The sequence below is a fragment of the Ictidomys tridecemlineatus genome, chromosome 15, assembly GCF_052094955.1.
Source record: "Ictidomys tridecemlineatus isolate mIctTri1 chromosome 15, mIctTri1.hap1, whole genome shotgun sequence".
NCBI lineage: Eukaryota > Metazoa > Chordata > Mammalia > Rodentia > Sciuridae > Ictidomys > Ictidomys tridecemlineatus.
Genome location: NC_135491.1, coordinates 8,399,447 through 8,415,577, shown reverse-complemented (window position 1 = coordinate 8,415,577; position 16,131 = coordinate 8,399,447). Strand labels below are relative to the sequence as shown.

General features: G+C 40.4%; 1 protein-coding gene across 4 annotated transcripts in view; it reads right to left on the bottom strand.

The window, feature by feature from the left end:
- LOC101962223 (sulfotransferase 2A1) overlaps positions 1-16,131 on the bottom strand; it is a 71,923-nt gene that overhangs the window by 37,104 nt on the left and 18,688 nt on the right. For 2 of the 4 annotated variants that reach the window (XM_013363525.4, XM_005336595.5), the window contains exons 2-7: positions 15,534-15,715; positions 14,258-14,466; positions 12,630-12,756; positions 10,037-10,131; positions 8,796-8,973; positions 6,069-6,732 (exon numbers count right to left, since the gene is read on the bottom strand). In XM_013363525.4, the coding sequence (XP_013218979.1) occupies positions 6,620-6,732; positions 8,796-8,973; positions 10,037-10,131; positions 12,630-12,756; positions 14,258-14,466; positions 15,534-15,669 (858 nt within the window). In that variant the 5' untranslated portion in view covers positions 15,670-15,715 and the 3' untranslated portion in view covers positions 6,069-6,619. Of the gene's footprint in view, positions 1-6,068; positions 7,372-8,795; positions 8,974-10,036; positions 10,132-12,629; positions 12,757-14,257; positions 14,467-15,533; positions 15,716-16,131 lie in introns of those variants that run through there. The other 2 variants (XM_078031757.1, XM_078031756.1) reach the window with 2 other exon arrangements.

Below are 16,131 nucleotides of genomic sequence, written 5' to 3'. Positions count from 1 at the left end.
CTCTCTGATATGGAGTTGTCCTTCACAGACCACAGCGGAGCCAGCGCCATCATGTAATGGCGACCACAGTCCGCAGGAACGGCTCACCACACAATACCATATCAATGTGAAAGAAAACAGAATCTTACTGAAGGTCATAACCCTTACAAGGGGCAGAGGTCCATTGTTTTCCAAGTCTTCTGCACAAAATAACCAATCACAGGTCAATCAAAATTGCTATTGATTGGGACAGAGGTGAGAGGGGGCAGTGGATCAGTTTTTATCTTCTACAAAAGTGAAGATGTTTCTGCCAGTTTTTATTTAGAACATCTTACAATGCAGCTTCCAATCCAGTGGAGAATTTGTGAGCATCATCATGAGGTAGACTAACCTGCAATCCTGGGGTTTCCCCATATTAGTGGGCACATGAGCTAAATGCTTCACTTGTGTTGTGACTGGGGGTGTTTCATACCCATGTTTCACAGATGCACAGCACAGAAAGAAAGCAGGTGTTCAACCTGCTTGTGTGTGTTGGATGGACAGTTCGGTTGAGTATGAATGTGTTCGTGCACATGATTTTGAGTAGTTTTATAGAACCTCCCTCACATTTTTCTGCCACTGAATGTTGGCTTTTGACATATCCCACTAATCTGATAAAATTCTCTTCTAGCTAAATGTCTGTTAACTGATGAATGGACAGAAAGTGTGTGGCACATGTAAGCAATGGAATTTGTTCCATCTAAAAAAAAAGTATGAAGTCCTATTATTTATGGTCACACAGAGGGACTTACATGACACTATCAGTGAAAGGAGCCAGCCACAGGAACAGCAATACTACTCTCTCAGTGGAAAAGAGGACCCCAGAACAGTAGAATAGTGCTGACCAGAGTCCAGGGGTTACAGGGGAGACAGAAGGAGGGAGCTTGGTCAATGTGGACAGTTTTACCTGCATGTTGAGGAATACATTGTGTTGTTCCATGGAGTGGAGCAGGTGAAGGAGTGGGCAGGATTGATCTGATTCCTGGAATCTCTAAATGTCACTCCCAAGCTCTGTTGGGACATTGTGTTGGTTAACTTAATCTTGCTGTATTCAACCATTATGGAAGGAGATAATTTGGGTAAATTTAGGTCAAATCAATCTTGTATTTTAGTTCCAGATGAGTCACTTAAGAAATGATGAATATGTTCAGCTCCAGAGTTAAACAGAAACCTGACCAACGTTTTAGGGCCACAATGAACAGAGATACTATGATGCATTCTGTGATAACTAGGGATGTTGAACATTTTTTCACACATTTCTTGGCTATTTATATATATTTCTTCTTCTGAGAAGTAATTTTCAGTTCTCCTGGAAAAATTTTCAATTTGCTGGAATAAGTTCATGTGTCATGATTGTGTTGACCCTTTTATATAAAGTTCCTTTGAAGCACACAATTGCCTAAACTTGTCCCCATTTGTGACCTATGTTCAAGCTCTCTGCTTGATCACACAGTGTTGCCAGATTCCATAGACTCAACTTTAGTCCATGCCCTGTCCTTGGACAACTGTTATGTCTGAGTGACAGCAGAATCCAGGATCCACTGGACTACAGTGGTCCTGGGTGACTCCACTGGCTACAGTTATCCCTAGTGCCCGTCGTGTGCACGCTGCATACAGTCTGCAGTTGTCCTTGGTGGCTGATGAGGGTCTAACTGTACGGTTTACAATTTGTTCTACAAGGAGTCCATCTACTCGGGCTGTTCAACCATATGAACCAGGGAGATTCCACAATACAGGGATGAAGTAGATTCCTGGATTTCATCTTAATATAAAAGTCAACCCAAAATTGGCTGAAGACCTCGAATTTGAACAGAAACTCTTTAACCACCAGAAGAAGGCATGGGGTCATGTCTCTGACATATAGTGGCAGGTATTGACTTCCTCAATAATACACCTAAAATTTAGAAAATAGAACAAAGATTAACAGAAAGATACCAAATTAAAAGAGTCTGCACAGCAATGGAAGCAAGTATGTGAAGTAAGATGCTAAAGAATGGGAGAAAATCTTTGCCAGCTACTCTTCTGACAGAATGTAATAAGAACTCAAAAAAACTTAACACCAAAAACACGATTATTTTTTAAATACATGTCAGTGGAATGCATTACAATTCTAACAATTAATTAAATATTTAAAAAACACAATGATGCCAATCAATACATGGGCAAATATGTTTCTCACAAGAAGAAATACAGATGGCCCACAAATATATGAAACAATATTCAATATTCTATAAAAACCAATAAGAATTCATCTTCAGTTATAATGCTAAGTATCAAGAATAATAGTAAATTCTGGTGAAGGAATGGGAGAATGGAAATTTAGGCGCTGTTGGTGCATTTAGAAGTTAGCACAACCAGTATGAGGATAGGAATGGAGATTCAACAAACACTAGAAAGGGTACCACCACATTACCCAGATCTGTCTGTGGTATTATTGAAAAGAATTCCAGTCAACATACTATACCACAATACATGCACACCCAAGTTTATACCAGTGAGATTCACAATAAGTAAGTTAAAGGAATCAATTTGTCAACTGATGAGTGCAGAGTAAATGTGGTATATATTTATCAGGAAGCTTTGTTCAGCCATAAAGAGGAACAAAGTTTTGCCATTTGCAGGAAAATGGATAAAAATGGAAAACATTTTTTTAAGTATAATAAGACAGACTTAGAAAGACAATGGTCATATATTTCATAACATATGTAGAAGGTTAAAGGAAAAAAGAAAATAGCAGAGACAGTACAAAGGTAAATGAAAGAGACAGGAGAGTCTTGGGAATGAATCACGGAAGGGAGGAGTGGGTGGAAGGGGAAAGCTTGGTCCAGCAGTGAAGCAGACCTCATTACGCTCTGCGCGTGCATGAAGACATCACCACAAGACCAAGTATTCTGTGCAATCCTAATGCACAATAGATCCCTCTGTGTGGGCTGCTTGGATAACTCTTTCCAATGCCTTTATTTTTGTGATGTGGGAGGGTTTTCCATTTGGTCATGGAAAAACTTAAAAAAAAATACACATATTTTGTTTATAGTATATTTAGTTTGATAGAAATCCCTGTGATGCTGTTTCAATAAAACAGAATTTGATTGTCACTTCTGCCACTGAGTAATATCATCATCTTAAGTAATTACTAATTTTACAGATGCTCTCTCTGTGGTCAGTCTCTTAGGGTTGAACTGTTAGCTTCTATATTTACTGTGCAGTGTACACTGCTTTGTGTCCTACTTTACTTTTCATAAAGCAATTACAATAGAAATTTACTCATAAATTGGTTGTACTATCCGTGATATAATGTGGCAAGCAATAAAAAAATATCTAGCACATATTGAGTGCTAAGAAAGTGTTTTATTTAGCATTGTTGGCAATTTTGCTCCTAAAACTACAACTAATAACAATAAAATGAACATTGTAAAACAATTCTACTATAAATCAAAATCCCCAAACTTCATACGGCCTGCAAATGTATGAATCCACTTTATTGATAGAGGAACTTTGCCCTAAAAAGTTAATCAACCATTCTAAATTCTTCCTGCTGGTAAATATGTGTTGAGTATCAAAATTTCAAGTCATCTTATTCTGGCATGAGATAAGTCTTATGACATTGTAGTTGTGTAGACAGAATTTACTAATTTTGTTAACCAACTACACTCTTCGTGGGCCGTGGGAATCATCTAGGTAAAGCTGTATTTTATTTATGGAGAGTGAACAGTTTGTTGATGCCTAGTGGATTCCTCCAGAAAAGCATGTGAGAACAATTACTGAGATTTATATTGTGCATAATTTTGTCTGGACCCTTTATACTGGATGGACAGCTTGGCTGGGTATAGAGTTGTTGGTGCAGAGGTAGGGTTGGCTCAGTGGTAGAGCACTCATGGAGCATGTGTGAGGCCCTGGGCTTAATCCTCAGCATCACATAAAAATCAATAAATAAAATAAAGGTATTGTGTCCAACTACAACTAAAAAATAAATTTTAAAAACTTATTGGTGCACACACTTATATGAATAGTTTCATAGCATTTCCCACACTGTTTTCTGCCACTAAATCTTAGTATGACAAATTCGAAATCTGATAAAATTGGTAGCTAAATGTCTGTTAAGTGTTGAATGGAAAAATAGAGTGTGGCACATATAAGTAATGCAATCTGGTCAGTCTAAGGAAGGCATGCAATGCTATTTCTTATGGCAGCATGGATGGACATGCAGGACATTATAAGTGACATCAATCAGTCACAGAAAAGCCCATACTACACTTGTAATGGCATATAGAAAAGATGACATTGGAACAGCAGAGTGGTGCTTAACAGACACAGGGATGGTAAGGAGCAGAGGACAAGGGAGTTTGGTCAGTGGGTACGGTTTTACAGGTAGACTGGAGAAATATGTCCTGGTGTTCCATGGCACAGTGTGCCATATGGTCAACAATAATGCACCATATGTGTCGAATTAGCAGTTAGAAGTAAGGGTTATTTATAACTTTGTCCTTTGTGAAAACTTAAGAGTTATCAGGTGCTTCAAGCTACATACTTTCACTTGGATATGAATCAGCATTCACTATTCAGGGTAAATGTTTCCCTTTAATGTTTGCTCTATGGATATATCAGTATAAGGTCTTTTTTTTTTTACTTCTTTCATACATGACAATAGTGGAATGCATTATCTTTGTTATCTTATGAATTTTCTCTTGTTGAGAAACGTTGGGTTCTTTTTTTAGAAATTGCAATTATTTCTATGTCTGTCTTCTATATATAATCATTTTCTACAAGGGTGTTTATTTTTAAACAGTTTTCTTTTCTTCTTGCATCATTATGTATATATTCCTTCTTAAATTTGATGATTGTGAATATGGTGGCATCTTCATTTATGATGAGTTTTAGTGCTTTTACCTGTTTAGTTCTATAGGTTTCTACATAATATCCTTCTGTTGAAAGGGTCAGAGTTTGAGGTAATTGGGGTAATACTTGCCTTTGTTCTCAACAGTGAGGGGAACTTATTCAGATTGTGGCTATGTAAATCCAGAGAGAGGGGAAGAGGGAATGGAGAGAGAGGATGGAGGGAGGTAGGGAAGGAGGAGAGGGGCTAGAGATGGGAGAGAGGGGAACATGGTGGGAGGAAGGGAGGGAGAGAAAGAGAGAGAGAAAGAGAAAGAGAGAGAGAGAGAGAGAGAGAGAGAGAGAGAGAGAATATGAATATAGCTATGATAATACAGGAATTCATGGGTCATTATTTGTAGTCAGCCCAAATTACTGACCTATCAACATCATGAAGGAAAGGGTTTACTGCTTGTTTAATTTTACCAAAAATAAATGCCATGGCAGGCAAATTGTATAAAGCAAGACATTCTCCATGGTGCTACCTCTTAGTTGTCCATATTCAGAGCTTGGATATAGTGAGTGGCTGTAAGAGGAGCCTGAATTAACAATGAAGACTGCCTTCAGGCCTCTGATCACATCCTGGACCACACAGGTACAAGACAAAGGAAAAAGCTACACCAAGCCCAGATAATCAGCACATTAGAAGTTCTTAAAGAAGGAAACTCATCATTACTTGAAAACAGAACAGTCACTGGAATAAATTCATTCACTTCACTCTCAAAAAGGCCCAGAATTTGAGGCCAAGCTCTTGGGGAATGAGAAGGATTGAGGTTCTTCAGCTAGGAAGCCAAGGAAGATGGGAGGCTCTCACCACAAAGCCAAGAGAGGGAGCCCAGGTGCTGAAGGAAGAGAGCCAGGGAAGCAGCACTGGGCTGGGAGTGGGCAGAAGGCATCAGACCTGGAGACCTGTAGGTGGCGCTCCCGAGGCCTGTTTGGCCCATTGTCTTACTTCACTTTATTTTGCTGTATTTATTTTGCTGTATTCAGGATGAGATAACTTGGGTACATTGATGTCAAATTATCCTTTTATTTCAGGTCCATTTACATATGTTTTAAAAGTTCTAAACATAGCACTTGTTTTTTTATGCTGTAAAAACCACTGGGAATGAAAATAAATCTGTGTTGTAAATTTCACTCTTCCAGATCATCATCATAATAAATTCAGGAGACACAAGTAATAGAAAAGAACCTCAACTGGTTCTAAATTTTATTTCTTGTTTTAAAAAATTAGACACAATGGTGGGATATCCATTTTATTTTTGTAGGCCTCTATGTGTTTGAAATATTAGTAAGATTATTCAAAAGCTAGGATGTGGTGAAGTAACTAGGGAAATGCTAGTAGTTTTCAATAGGTTAAGTGATTAGAGAAGAAAAACATATAATTCAAGTAAGCAGAATGGCAAATTGGTTTTTTTTTTTTTTTGACACAGCTGTATTGTTATACATAGTGTTGAGTTCTTCCGTAAAAACTCATCCATGCAATCAATTTTATGTCACGATCCCTCTTTCTCTCCTGGGCATCCCCTTACCCATTCTCCTTCCTCTGACCGACTAGACTTCCTTTTACGCATCTATTATTTTATATTTCACTGGTTCTTTATGTTATCCTATCTTTTCCTTCATTTTCTCATAGAATGGTTTTTATATTAAGAACCTCCCAATCCTGTAAATATCCCAAGACAGGAAACAATGTTAGTATTTATAAAAGATCCAGAATTTTTGGACACTACTCCCATGGGAACAGCTCTTTGGGGAAACCCAACATCTTCTCTTGATATAATTTATCCAAAGCTTCAGCTTGGGCCACTGTGAGATGATTCTTCCAGTCCCCACAGATGCCTGGAAAACATGAAGTAGACACAGATCAGATCTAGGGAGAGGTCTTAAGACTGCGACCTCCTCCCTGCTCTGTCAAGACAGCAGAGTGACCCTGGGTCATTGGTGAGGCCTTCTCCTGCCTGGCCACCACACCCATTTCCACGTCTATCTTCCTGGAAAGTGTGTCCTGACTTCCCTCCATTTTCAAATAAAGCTGTTCAGAATCCATACGCAGTGAGGCTGGGTGTAAATCAGAAGATCTGGACTATAACTAAGTCTGACCACTTGGGTTTGAGCACTTTGGTCCAAACCAACAAAATTTCTGACCTGGTGATCAGAGCAGGTCACAGCTAGTGTTGTGCTTTAACTCTTCTCTGTGAGAAGTTCTTCTGCACATGGCACCATGTGGATCCATTGGCAGAGCCAGTGGCCCCAGTCACTTCTGGCTCATGTCTCCCCAGATTTCCAGTCTCCTTCAGCCAAGTTCCCTGGTGATGTTGAGGCTCTAGGTGTAGGGTCCTTGTTGATTCAGACTCCATTCTGGGACTGCCCATTGGCTCTCTCAGCTCTATGACACAGTCTTCTGATTCAGCCTCAAGCTTGCCAGGCTGCCCCCTCCTCAGGGTGTTTACCTTTCCTGCTCCTCCCCAGAGTGCTGTCCTAGCAGACACATTATGTCATGTCCATTAGCCTAATTCAAGTGTTGGCTCCAGTGCAGTGACTCAGTGGGGCTCTCAGTTCTAACCACACAAATCCATCCTTGCTGACTTCACAGCAATGACCAAAATGATATGTTCTATGTATTTCCTTTTTGAATGTTCATATGGTATGCATGTCTCAAATATTAGGACATCTAAAAAATTTATAGACTATACAAGATTTAATACTTCAAGGAATGACACAGTAAATGTTTAAGAAATAATTTTTGAAATGATTAAAAGGACCATGGAATTTGATAGATATCATTATCCAAAGTATGTGTATGAAGACACAAATTGATGTGAACATACTTTATATACAACCAGAGATATGAAAACTTGTGCTGTAAATGTGTAATAGGAATTGTAATGCATTCCACTGTCAGTTATTTAAAACAAAAAAGAATGAGTAATATACTAGCATAATACCCTGTTTTACAGAACAGAGTTTAAACAATGCCCTGTCAGGGTTACCCTGTGGGAAAGTGGTGGGGGCCAAATGGAAGCTAAAGTTACAGGCATAAGTCAGACGCTTTCCTTATCTGATTATAGTGCCATTTTATGTATCATAGGAATTCATTTTCACATAGCAGGCCAATCAAATTAATTAACAGAAAATATAACAATATCTGTTGTATATGCATGTAAACATTATACTCATATGAATATAAACAGGAATGTCTATTATGTAATTGTTATCCTATAACCACTGATTCTTACGCCCATGTTCATTGATACATTTGTCATTAGAACAAGCTTTCTTGACTTCTTCTGCTGGGAATGGGCTCTCCCCCTGAGGAACACCCCTAGCCCACTCCTGTTTTATGGCTCTGTGCTCCAGCCTCACTCTGTGGCAAGAATCCTGATCTTTTGAATATCTTGTGAAGCTTTTAGTATAAATACTCCATGGATTGCCATTTCAGATACATGTGAACTGGGTGAATTTTGGAAAAACTGGTTCTGTGAGTACATGCAGTAGACATTTTCAAGACATGAAACTGAAATGTAGATATAATTCATCTTTCTTCACAGGAAGGAGGCCTTACAATGTCTCATAACAAATGACCCAGTCCCTACTTCACCTATTGGCTCATTCTCTGTGTATCTCTTCTTTAGGGCAGTTCTCTATGGTAAGTCACTAGTGGTGTGGCCCAGACATGACCATCTCCAAGACGCACTCTCCTCCCCTGGAGGAATCGGCTGTCTCCAGGGACGGCAGCCCCTCCCAGAACCGTGGAAACATTTTTCCACAAGGCACATGAGAGGTTTCCTGGGTTATGAATCACTCAAGTCAATATGTTCAAGCACCCTAACCCTAAGGGTCTGGTGGGAAACACCAGAATTCCCTCCAAGTATTCTCACACATTCTGAAACCAGAGCTTTTACCTTTTCTTGTAATTTTGAAATCCTTATCAACATAAGTTTCAGGCAACGTTTCTAAATTGGACATCTTGTTTTCTTTCATGACATGGAAGGAGCTATTCTTGAGGACTGAGTCCAGTTCTTCTGGATTTAACTTCTTTCCCAGGAATTGACAGATCTCCTCTATGGTGCTTCTTGGGTCCTAAAAGGTGAACAACAAAGAGCGAGTTGATGAGAGGGAATCACAGTGGAGAAGGGAGGATAGGAACGAAGGTGTTAGGAGGGCTGGGGGATGGGGGGAGAGGAGAGGAATGACATCAGGACGAGAGGAGACTGCTATGGGTGACAGAAGGAGGGAGAAACAGAAAGGGGTTTTTCTTACATTGCTTAACAATTCTGAAAAAATTTCTAGATACTTTAAATTACATTAATTTATTATGTAATTTAAATGTATTAATTACATTTGGTGCTCTTAAACTCACATCCAGAAGTGGACATCTATGTGCAAGTCAGTGTGCCATTCCTCTACGATAACAGAAAAATAAAGTTAGAATGAGTATCTATTCAATGTGTGACATCCAATCTGTAAAGTAGCACATCCAGGAACTCAGACATAAATCATTGATTTAGTTGAAAACATTCAAAATCCTCTTCACTTGCTATTTTGAAATGCATTATTATTATTATTATTATTTATAGTGGCCACGCTGTGCTACAGGTCATTAGAAGTCATTTCTGTTACCCGGCTGTACCCGGTACCCAGCCCACCAGTGCCGAGCTTCATCTGTAAGCCATTGGGATTACTCCAGCCCCTGACCTCTCACAAGAGTTACACAAAGTGACATCTCTCCTTCATCTCACCTGGCCAGTCAAGGGGAGAAGCCAGACAGGTGGACACAACTCTGGGATTAATGCTTTCTACCCAGTCCCTTCTGATGGTGAGGTTTCTGTGAGCATCATAGGTCCTGCACACAGAAACCTTGGCAGCCACAGGGGCTAGCATAAGCCGTTGCCCTCTGCCTGGGTGTGTGTAGGGCCCTTGAGATGTTGCCAGATGGAAAGCTTTGAAGACATGAAAGAAGAGCTTGCATTTGGTGGCAGATCAATGAAGAAATGGCAATGGAGACCAAGGGCTCATCTCCTCTTAGTGACCCTTAAGAATCTATAATTTACAGAAAGTTGGAGAGCAGATACTGAGACCACGGACATTAGAGGCAGCAAGGATGGTCAGGAGCTGGCGGGTGCTGGATCTGACAGGTGCTCACCTTCTGCAGCTCTTCATAACTCAGCAGCAGGACGTTCTCCCTGTCTCTCATGGACATCCAGCCACGAATGTGCTCAAACCATGATCCATAGGGCACTGTGGGGCAGGCACAGGGGTGCAGGTGACACACTGCCAAAACAGGGCTGTGCCATCCCTGTCACTCTAACACCCTGACAGCTTGATTCATGTATAATTGACAAATACTCCTCAAACAAGGGGATGAAATAGAGAGGGGAACATTTCTGAATTCATTCTATGAAACCAGTAGCATATTTACCCAAGGCAGACAAAGATGCAATGTAAGTAAACAACAGCCCAATATTCCTATGAACACAGATACAAAAACCTTATTAAAATGTTAGCACATTCTATTAAGATTATACACAGGACATGGTGTGTTGACACTTTAGGATTATACTTTAAGGCACGTTGATTTCATCCCAGGGATGTAAGTCTGGTTCACCATATGCAAATTCATAAATGTATTTCACCACGTCAGTAGATTTTACCTTGAAAGAAGAACATGGCTGAGCATCCTAAAGGTTACATGTGACAAACCCAAAGCCAACATCATGCTAACCTGGGAAAACTGGAAGCATTTCTCCTAAAACCAGGAACAAGGCAAGGATGTGCACTCTTACCACTCATTAAACAGAAGTTTGGGAACTCTAATCAGACAAGTCAGGCAAGAGAAGGAGATCCAAATAATACAGTTGGAAAGAATGAAGCCAAATTATCAGTGTTTGCACATGATAGCATGCTATGTTTGAGGACCCCTAAAGCTGCCCCCGAACCCTTGTAGAACTAATAACCACATTGAGCAGAGTAGGAGGATACAAGATCATCATAGAAAAATCCATAATAATAATGAGTTTGCTGAGGAAGAAACCAAAAATACAATTCCACTCACAATGGTCTCAAAAAATACTTAGGTAAACAGGTGTGGTGGGGCACGCCTGTAATCCCAGGAGGTAGGGAGGCTGAGGCAGGAGGATGGCAAGTTCAAATCAGCCTGTGCAACTTAGCAAAGTTAAGGACCTCAGCGAGACTACCTTATTTATATATAAAATATAAAAATGGAAAAGAAATATTGCTCAATAATTATTTGGTTTGAGATCAATACCTGGTATTAATTCAAAGAAACAGAAAAACAACAACAACAAACAAACAAACAAACAAATAGCAGATAACACTCTTAGAATGAAAATTATAGAACACTGGAGAAAGAAATTGAAGAAGACACTAGAATGTGAAAACCTCTTCCATGTTCACGGATAACCAGAATTTAAACAATGTCACATTTCCAAAAGAAATCTACAAATTCAGTGCAATCTCCATCAAATACCAATGAGATTCTTCACAGAAATAGAAGAAATGGTTCCACAATTTTCATGAAAAACAAAAATGCAAAGCCATTTTCAGCAATAAAAATAATGATCAAGGGCTGAGAATGATGCTCAGTGGTAAAGCACTTGAATGGTGTTGCAAAGCACTGGGTCTAATCCCAACACACACACACACACACACACACACACACACACACACACACACATAATGAACAGTGCTGAAGATATCCTATTTTAAATTCTTCACGGTCTCAAATCATACTAAAGTGGTGCAATAACAAAAAAATTGTGCTGCATAAAACAGAAATAAAGATCAATTTATTAGAATAGAAAACACAGAGAGAGACAAATCACCCAGATACAATCATCTGATTCATAACAAAGACACCAAAACCTAATATTGGAGAGAACACAGTCTGTTTAATAAATGGTACTAAGAAAACATGTAGAAGAATGAAGCTAAATGCTGCAACAAATTACACTCAAAGTGGATCAGCAAACAGGAATTTGACCCTAAACCCCATAAGTACTAGTCGAAAACAATGGTTACACTACAACATACAGGTGCAGGCACAACTTCGTCCATAAGACTCCTCATGTTCAGGAAACAAAACCAAGAATGGATAAAGGAATGGCATCCATCTAAAAAGCTTTTTTACAGTAATGGTAAGGAGACAAGAGAGGGCTGAAAAATTGGGAGAAAATCTTTGTCAGCTGCTCTTCTGACAGAGGATTATATCCAGAATGTATAAAGAATTCAAAAATCTTAACACCTCACAGTGGAATATTACTCAGCAATAAAAGAGAAAATCATGGCATTTGCAGATAAAGGATGGAATTAGAGAAGATAATGCTAAGTGAATTTAGCCAGTCCCCAAAATCAAATGCAGAATGCTTTCTCTGATATAAGGAGGCTGATTCATAGTGGGGTAGGAGGGGGGGGCACGGGAGGAACAGACAAACTCCAGATAGGGAAGAGGGGTGAGAGTGGAAGGGAGGGTGCTTGGGGTTAGAAATGATGGTGGAATGTGATGGACATTATTATCCAAAGTACATGTGTGAAGACACAAATTGGTGTGAAAATGGATGGAACTGGAGACCAGCATGCTCATTGAAGGAAGCCAGGCTCACAGCGTCAAGGTTGTCTGTTTTCTCTCATACATGGGACATACACAGAAAAGAGCAGAAAAGTCATGCCACACAATTAGGAGAGCAGTGTGGACGCAGATCTGTAGGTCAGAGACTCACCGTAGCCTTGGAGGAACCACTGAAAATATTGTTCCAGTGACTCTGGTTTCTTAGAAAATTTTGTTGTAGTCCAATAATAGTAACCTGACACGAGGACATCTTTGGGATTTCTCATGATATATATCACCTTACATGAAGGAAAATGAGAGAAAGAAAAAAATCAGTCTCAATCGGTCCTTTCCCACCTTGATCTTGATCTTTACCCAGGCAGTTCTTACTTAATATCTCCTGAACATCAATGGATTCCTTTAGTGAATTGTTTATATCATTCATTCTTCAGATACACATTTTTAGTTTCCTATTACATGCTCATGTCATACCTTGCCTCTTCATTCTTGGATATTAGGCTACTCAACATGGGAGCCTTCAGGAAAGTTCTAGATGGTGTTGGTGAGGCACTTGTGTGCTTTTAATGATCACTAACAGCAGAATGAATTGATCAATGATGGTATATTCACCTTCATAGCAACACACAGTCATTATCACACTCAAGACCATGGAGGAAGCTCACAGATAGGACATCCATGCAGCACGGATGCCTTATACAAAATTCAGGAATACACCAAAGCAATCTGCAGCTGAAGTGCAGGGGGAGTTTCCCTCAGGTGGTGGGCACTAATGGGTACGAGGAGCCTGGGAACTGTCTGGACAGCAGGAATGTTCTAGTCTTGTCTGGGGGATAGTTGCCTAACTGTATACATATGTACATATTAAGAGGCTGGTTTTTAAGATTAGTGAACACACAAACACAAACACACACACACTCACTATTTTGTACTTGAACATCACAATTGACTTTGTATCTGCACCAACTTTCCTGGTGTTATTATTGGAGGTCTTAGGTCTCCTTAGACCTCAGTTGAATTGGGCAGGGGTTAAAGAAACCCAACAGGAGACATGGATATGGGTCTATTGGAGCAGGCTCACTGTTATATACTTTATGACATTTACAAGAGTGGAGATTAGTATTCTAGATTTCTTGGTGATGTTTAAACAAAAACATGAAAAATTTCAGAAGTCAACAAACACTTTACAAAGGTATTTTTCTACAAAGAGTCTGTTGACCAAGAGATCTGGGATATCCCTGGTCTGTGCTGATCCTCTGTCAGCCAGTGGGAGGCTGCAGTGGCTGCTAATCACAAAACACAGTGGCATGCCCTGGGCTGCCATGGAGACATAGCTGGCCACCAGTCCTGAGCTGCCCCTGGATTCATGCTTTATCAATGTGGTGTGCGTGCTCCGCTCCCCATGTGGGCAACACTGACCTGTCTGCTTCCACCTACCTGGCAGGAGGCTTTTATTGAATTAATACAGGCTGACGTCTTAAAGAGCTGCAAGGCTGGGATACTCTAGTGTTCTTGCAGTTATAATTCAGGTTACACAGGAACTGTAGTTTTCTAAGATTCTGACTTTAGCCAGTCCCTTCACACCTGAATTCAGGCTAGAATAATCTATGCAATGTCTCACATTCTTGCACTCAAGTGTGGTCTGGTTGTGGCCACATCAACCTAAACTATTATCCCAGGTCTCACCCAACCTACCCAGTGAGCACACACCCCAGCAAGATCTGCAGGGGTTATCTAGGCACATGGAAGGGAAAAAGCATTGATCAAACATTAGGCACTGACCTTGGCCTTGGAAGTGAAAAAAGACTTAGGGAAGAGATGGAAGGGGAGGTGAGAGGTCAGGAACCGTGGGCCCTCTCTCTCCTTTAACAATTTGTATCCTGTATCTATCTCTAACCAGGGTGCACGATCCCAGATGGACACAGATCGAATCCATGTGGTATCGCCTTTGGAGTGGATCAGGCAGAGAATTTCAATCAACCAGTGGGTTCCTAGATAAGAAAGTAAAAGTGATTGTCACTCATTTCAACATGACTTGAGAACAAAAAATGATGGTAAAATGCATAATATACACTTTACCATAACATAAACTTTACCATTTTAAGCATGCAGTCGGGTAGTGCTAAGCAGTATTAAGCACATTCCTGATTTTGCTCTTACAATGTCAGATACTTTTATCCTTGAAAAACTCAAACTCTCAGCTTATTAACAACATTTCCCTTGTTACTCCATATTTGGTCTCTGGAACCCATGATTTTTTTTTTTTTTTATGAACACTAGGTATTTTACACCAGTGGAATCCTATAGTATTTGTCCCTTTGTGCCCAAAATGTTGCATTTAGCATGACTCATTCAAGATTGCTTCATGTTGTAGAATGTATCAGATAATTCTTCCTTGTGATGGCTGAATCGTATTCCATTGTATCAACATGCAACATTTTGTTATGCATTCATCTATGAAAGGATTTTAAGTTGCTCCACCTTTTCTTGGCTGTTTGCTGAGATCAGTTTTATATGTTCCCCTTTCCCGTGACTTCCCAGCACAGTGCCCCTTCCAAGGACACTGGCCTCAATCCTTGCCCTGTTTGCAATGCTCCTGCCCCCAGGCCCACCACATAGATTTATGATGCATGTCCTTTCAGTCCCTTGAATTTCTCGGGCTCCTGTCTGATTCCCAGCCCTTGTCCATGCTGACCCTCCTGCTCTAAAATCCCCCTCTCACCCCATGGCCTCCCACTCCCTCTTTCATTTCTATGGAGCTGGTATTTCACCCTGAAGTGCTCACTGGTCACTCTCTGCTATCCCCTCTCCCAGGCCACCACACAATGCCTGGATGTCATTAGGATTCACTCCTGTATCTTCCTGCAGTAGCTTAGCTGATCCCTGCTGAGCACTTATGTCACTGTGTCCTAGTCTGAATGGTGGTGGCCTGGGGCACTGCCCCTTCCTCCCCCAAGCAGGGCTCACTGGCTGTAGAGGTCATGAACTCCATCTGCTGAGCAGGGGAGGAACACAGCCCTCGCCTTTCTCCTGGACAGTTCCTTTCTAGTTTCCTTACCTGACTTAGGGTATGACACCATTACTGTATCTTCGTCCTTTATCACAAATTTAGTACATGCTTCTTTTAGGCCTTCATAGCTGTAATCAATAGAAGGGAAAGGTAACCCTTCAAACCACAGGTAGCCATCTGTCATGATGATGATTCCTCTGTGCCTGGTGCTGAGGTTCACACCTTTCGACCTTGTGGGAGATAGTGAGATTGGACTTTAAACTCAGTGTTACTTTAAGGAAATTCAAAAAGAATCATTAATGATTTGAAAGAATCATTAACTTTTTTTGTTATCAGCTCAACTGTATCTAAAACCAAATGGTGACTGGTAGTCCAAAGTTTCATTGTGTTGATCAGTTTTGGACTCATTCAGAGAACATGAGCCTCGTGACCTCAACATGATCTCACGACAGGACGCCTTGGCGATGCTGCAAAATAACCCCACTGATGAATCCCCGAGACCTGAGAAAGCCACTCTTTCTCATTTATTTGCATTTGAAGAGTTTTCAAAGTAGATTTTTTACATGCAACCGACTGATACAGTGTATAAATAATAGCCTGGAAGCAGACAGAGGGACAGTGGACTGAAGACTCTCAGGCTAAAGGG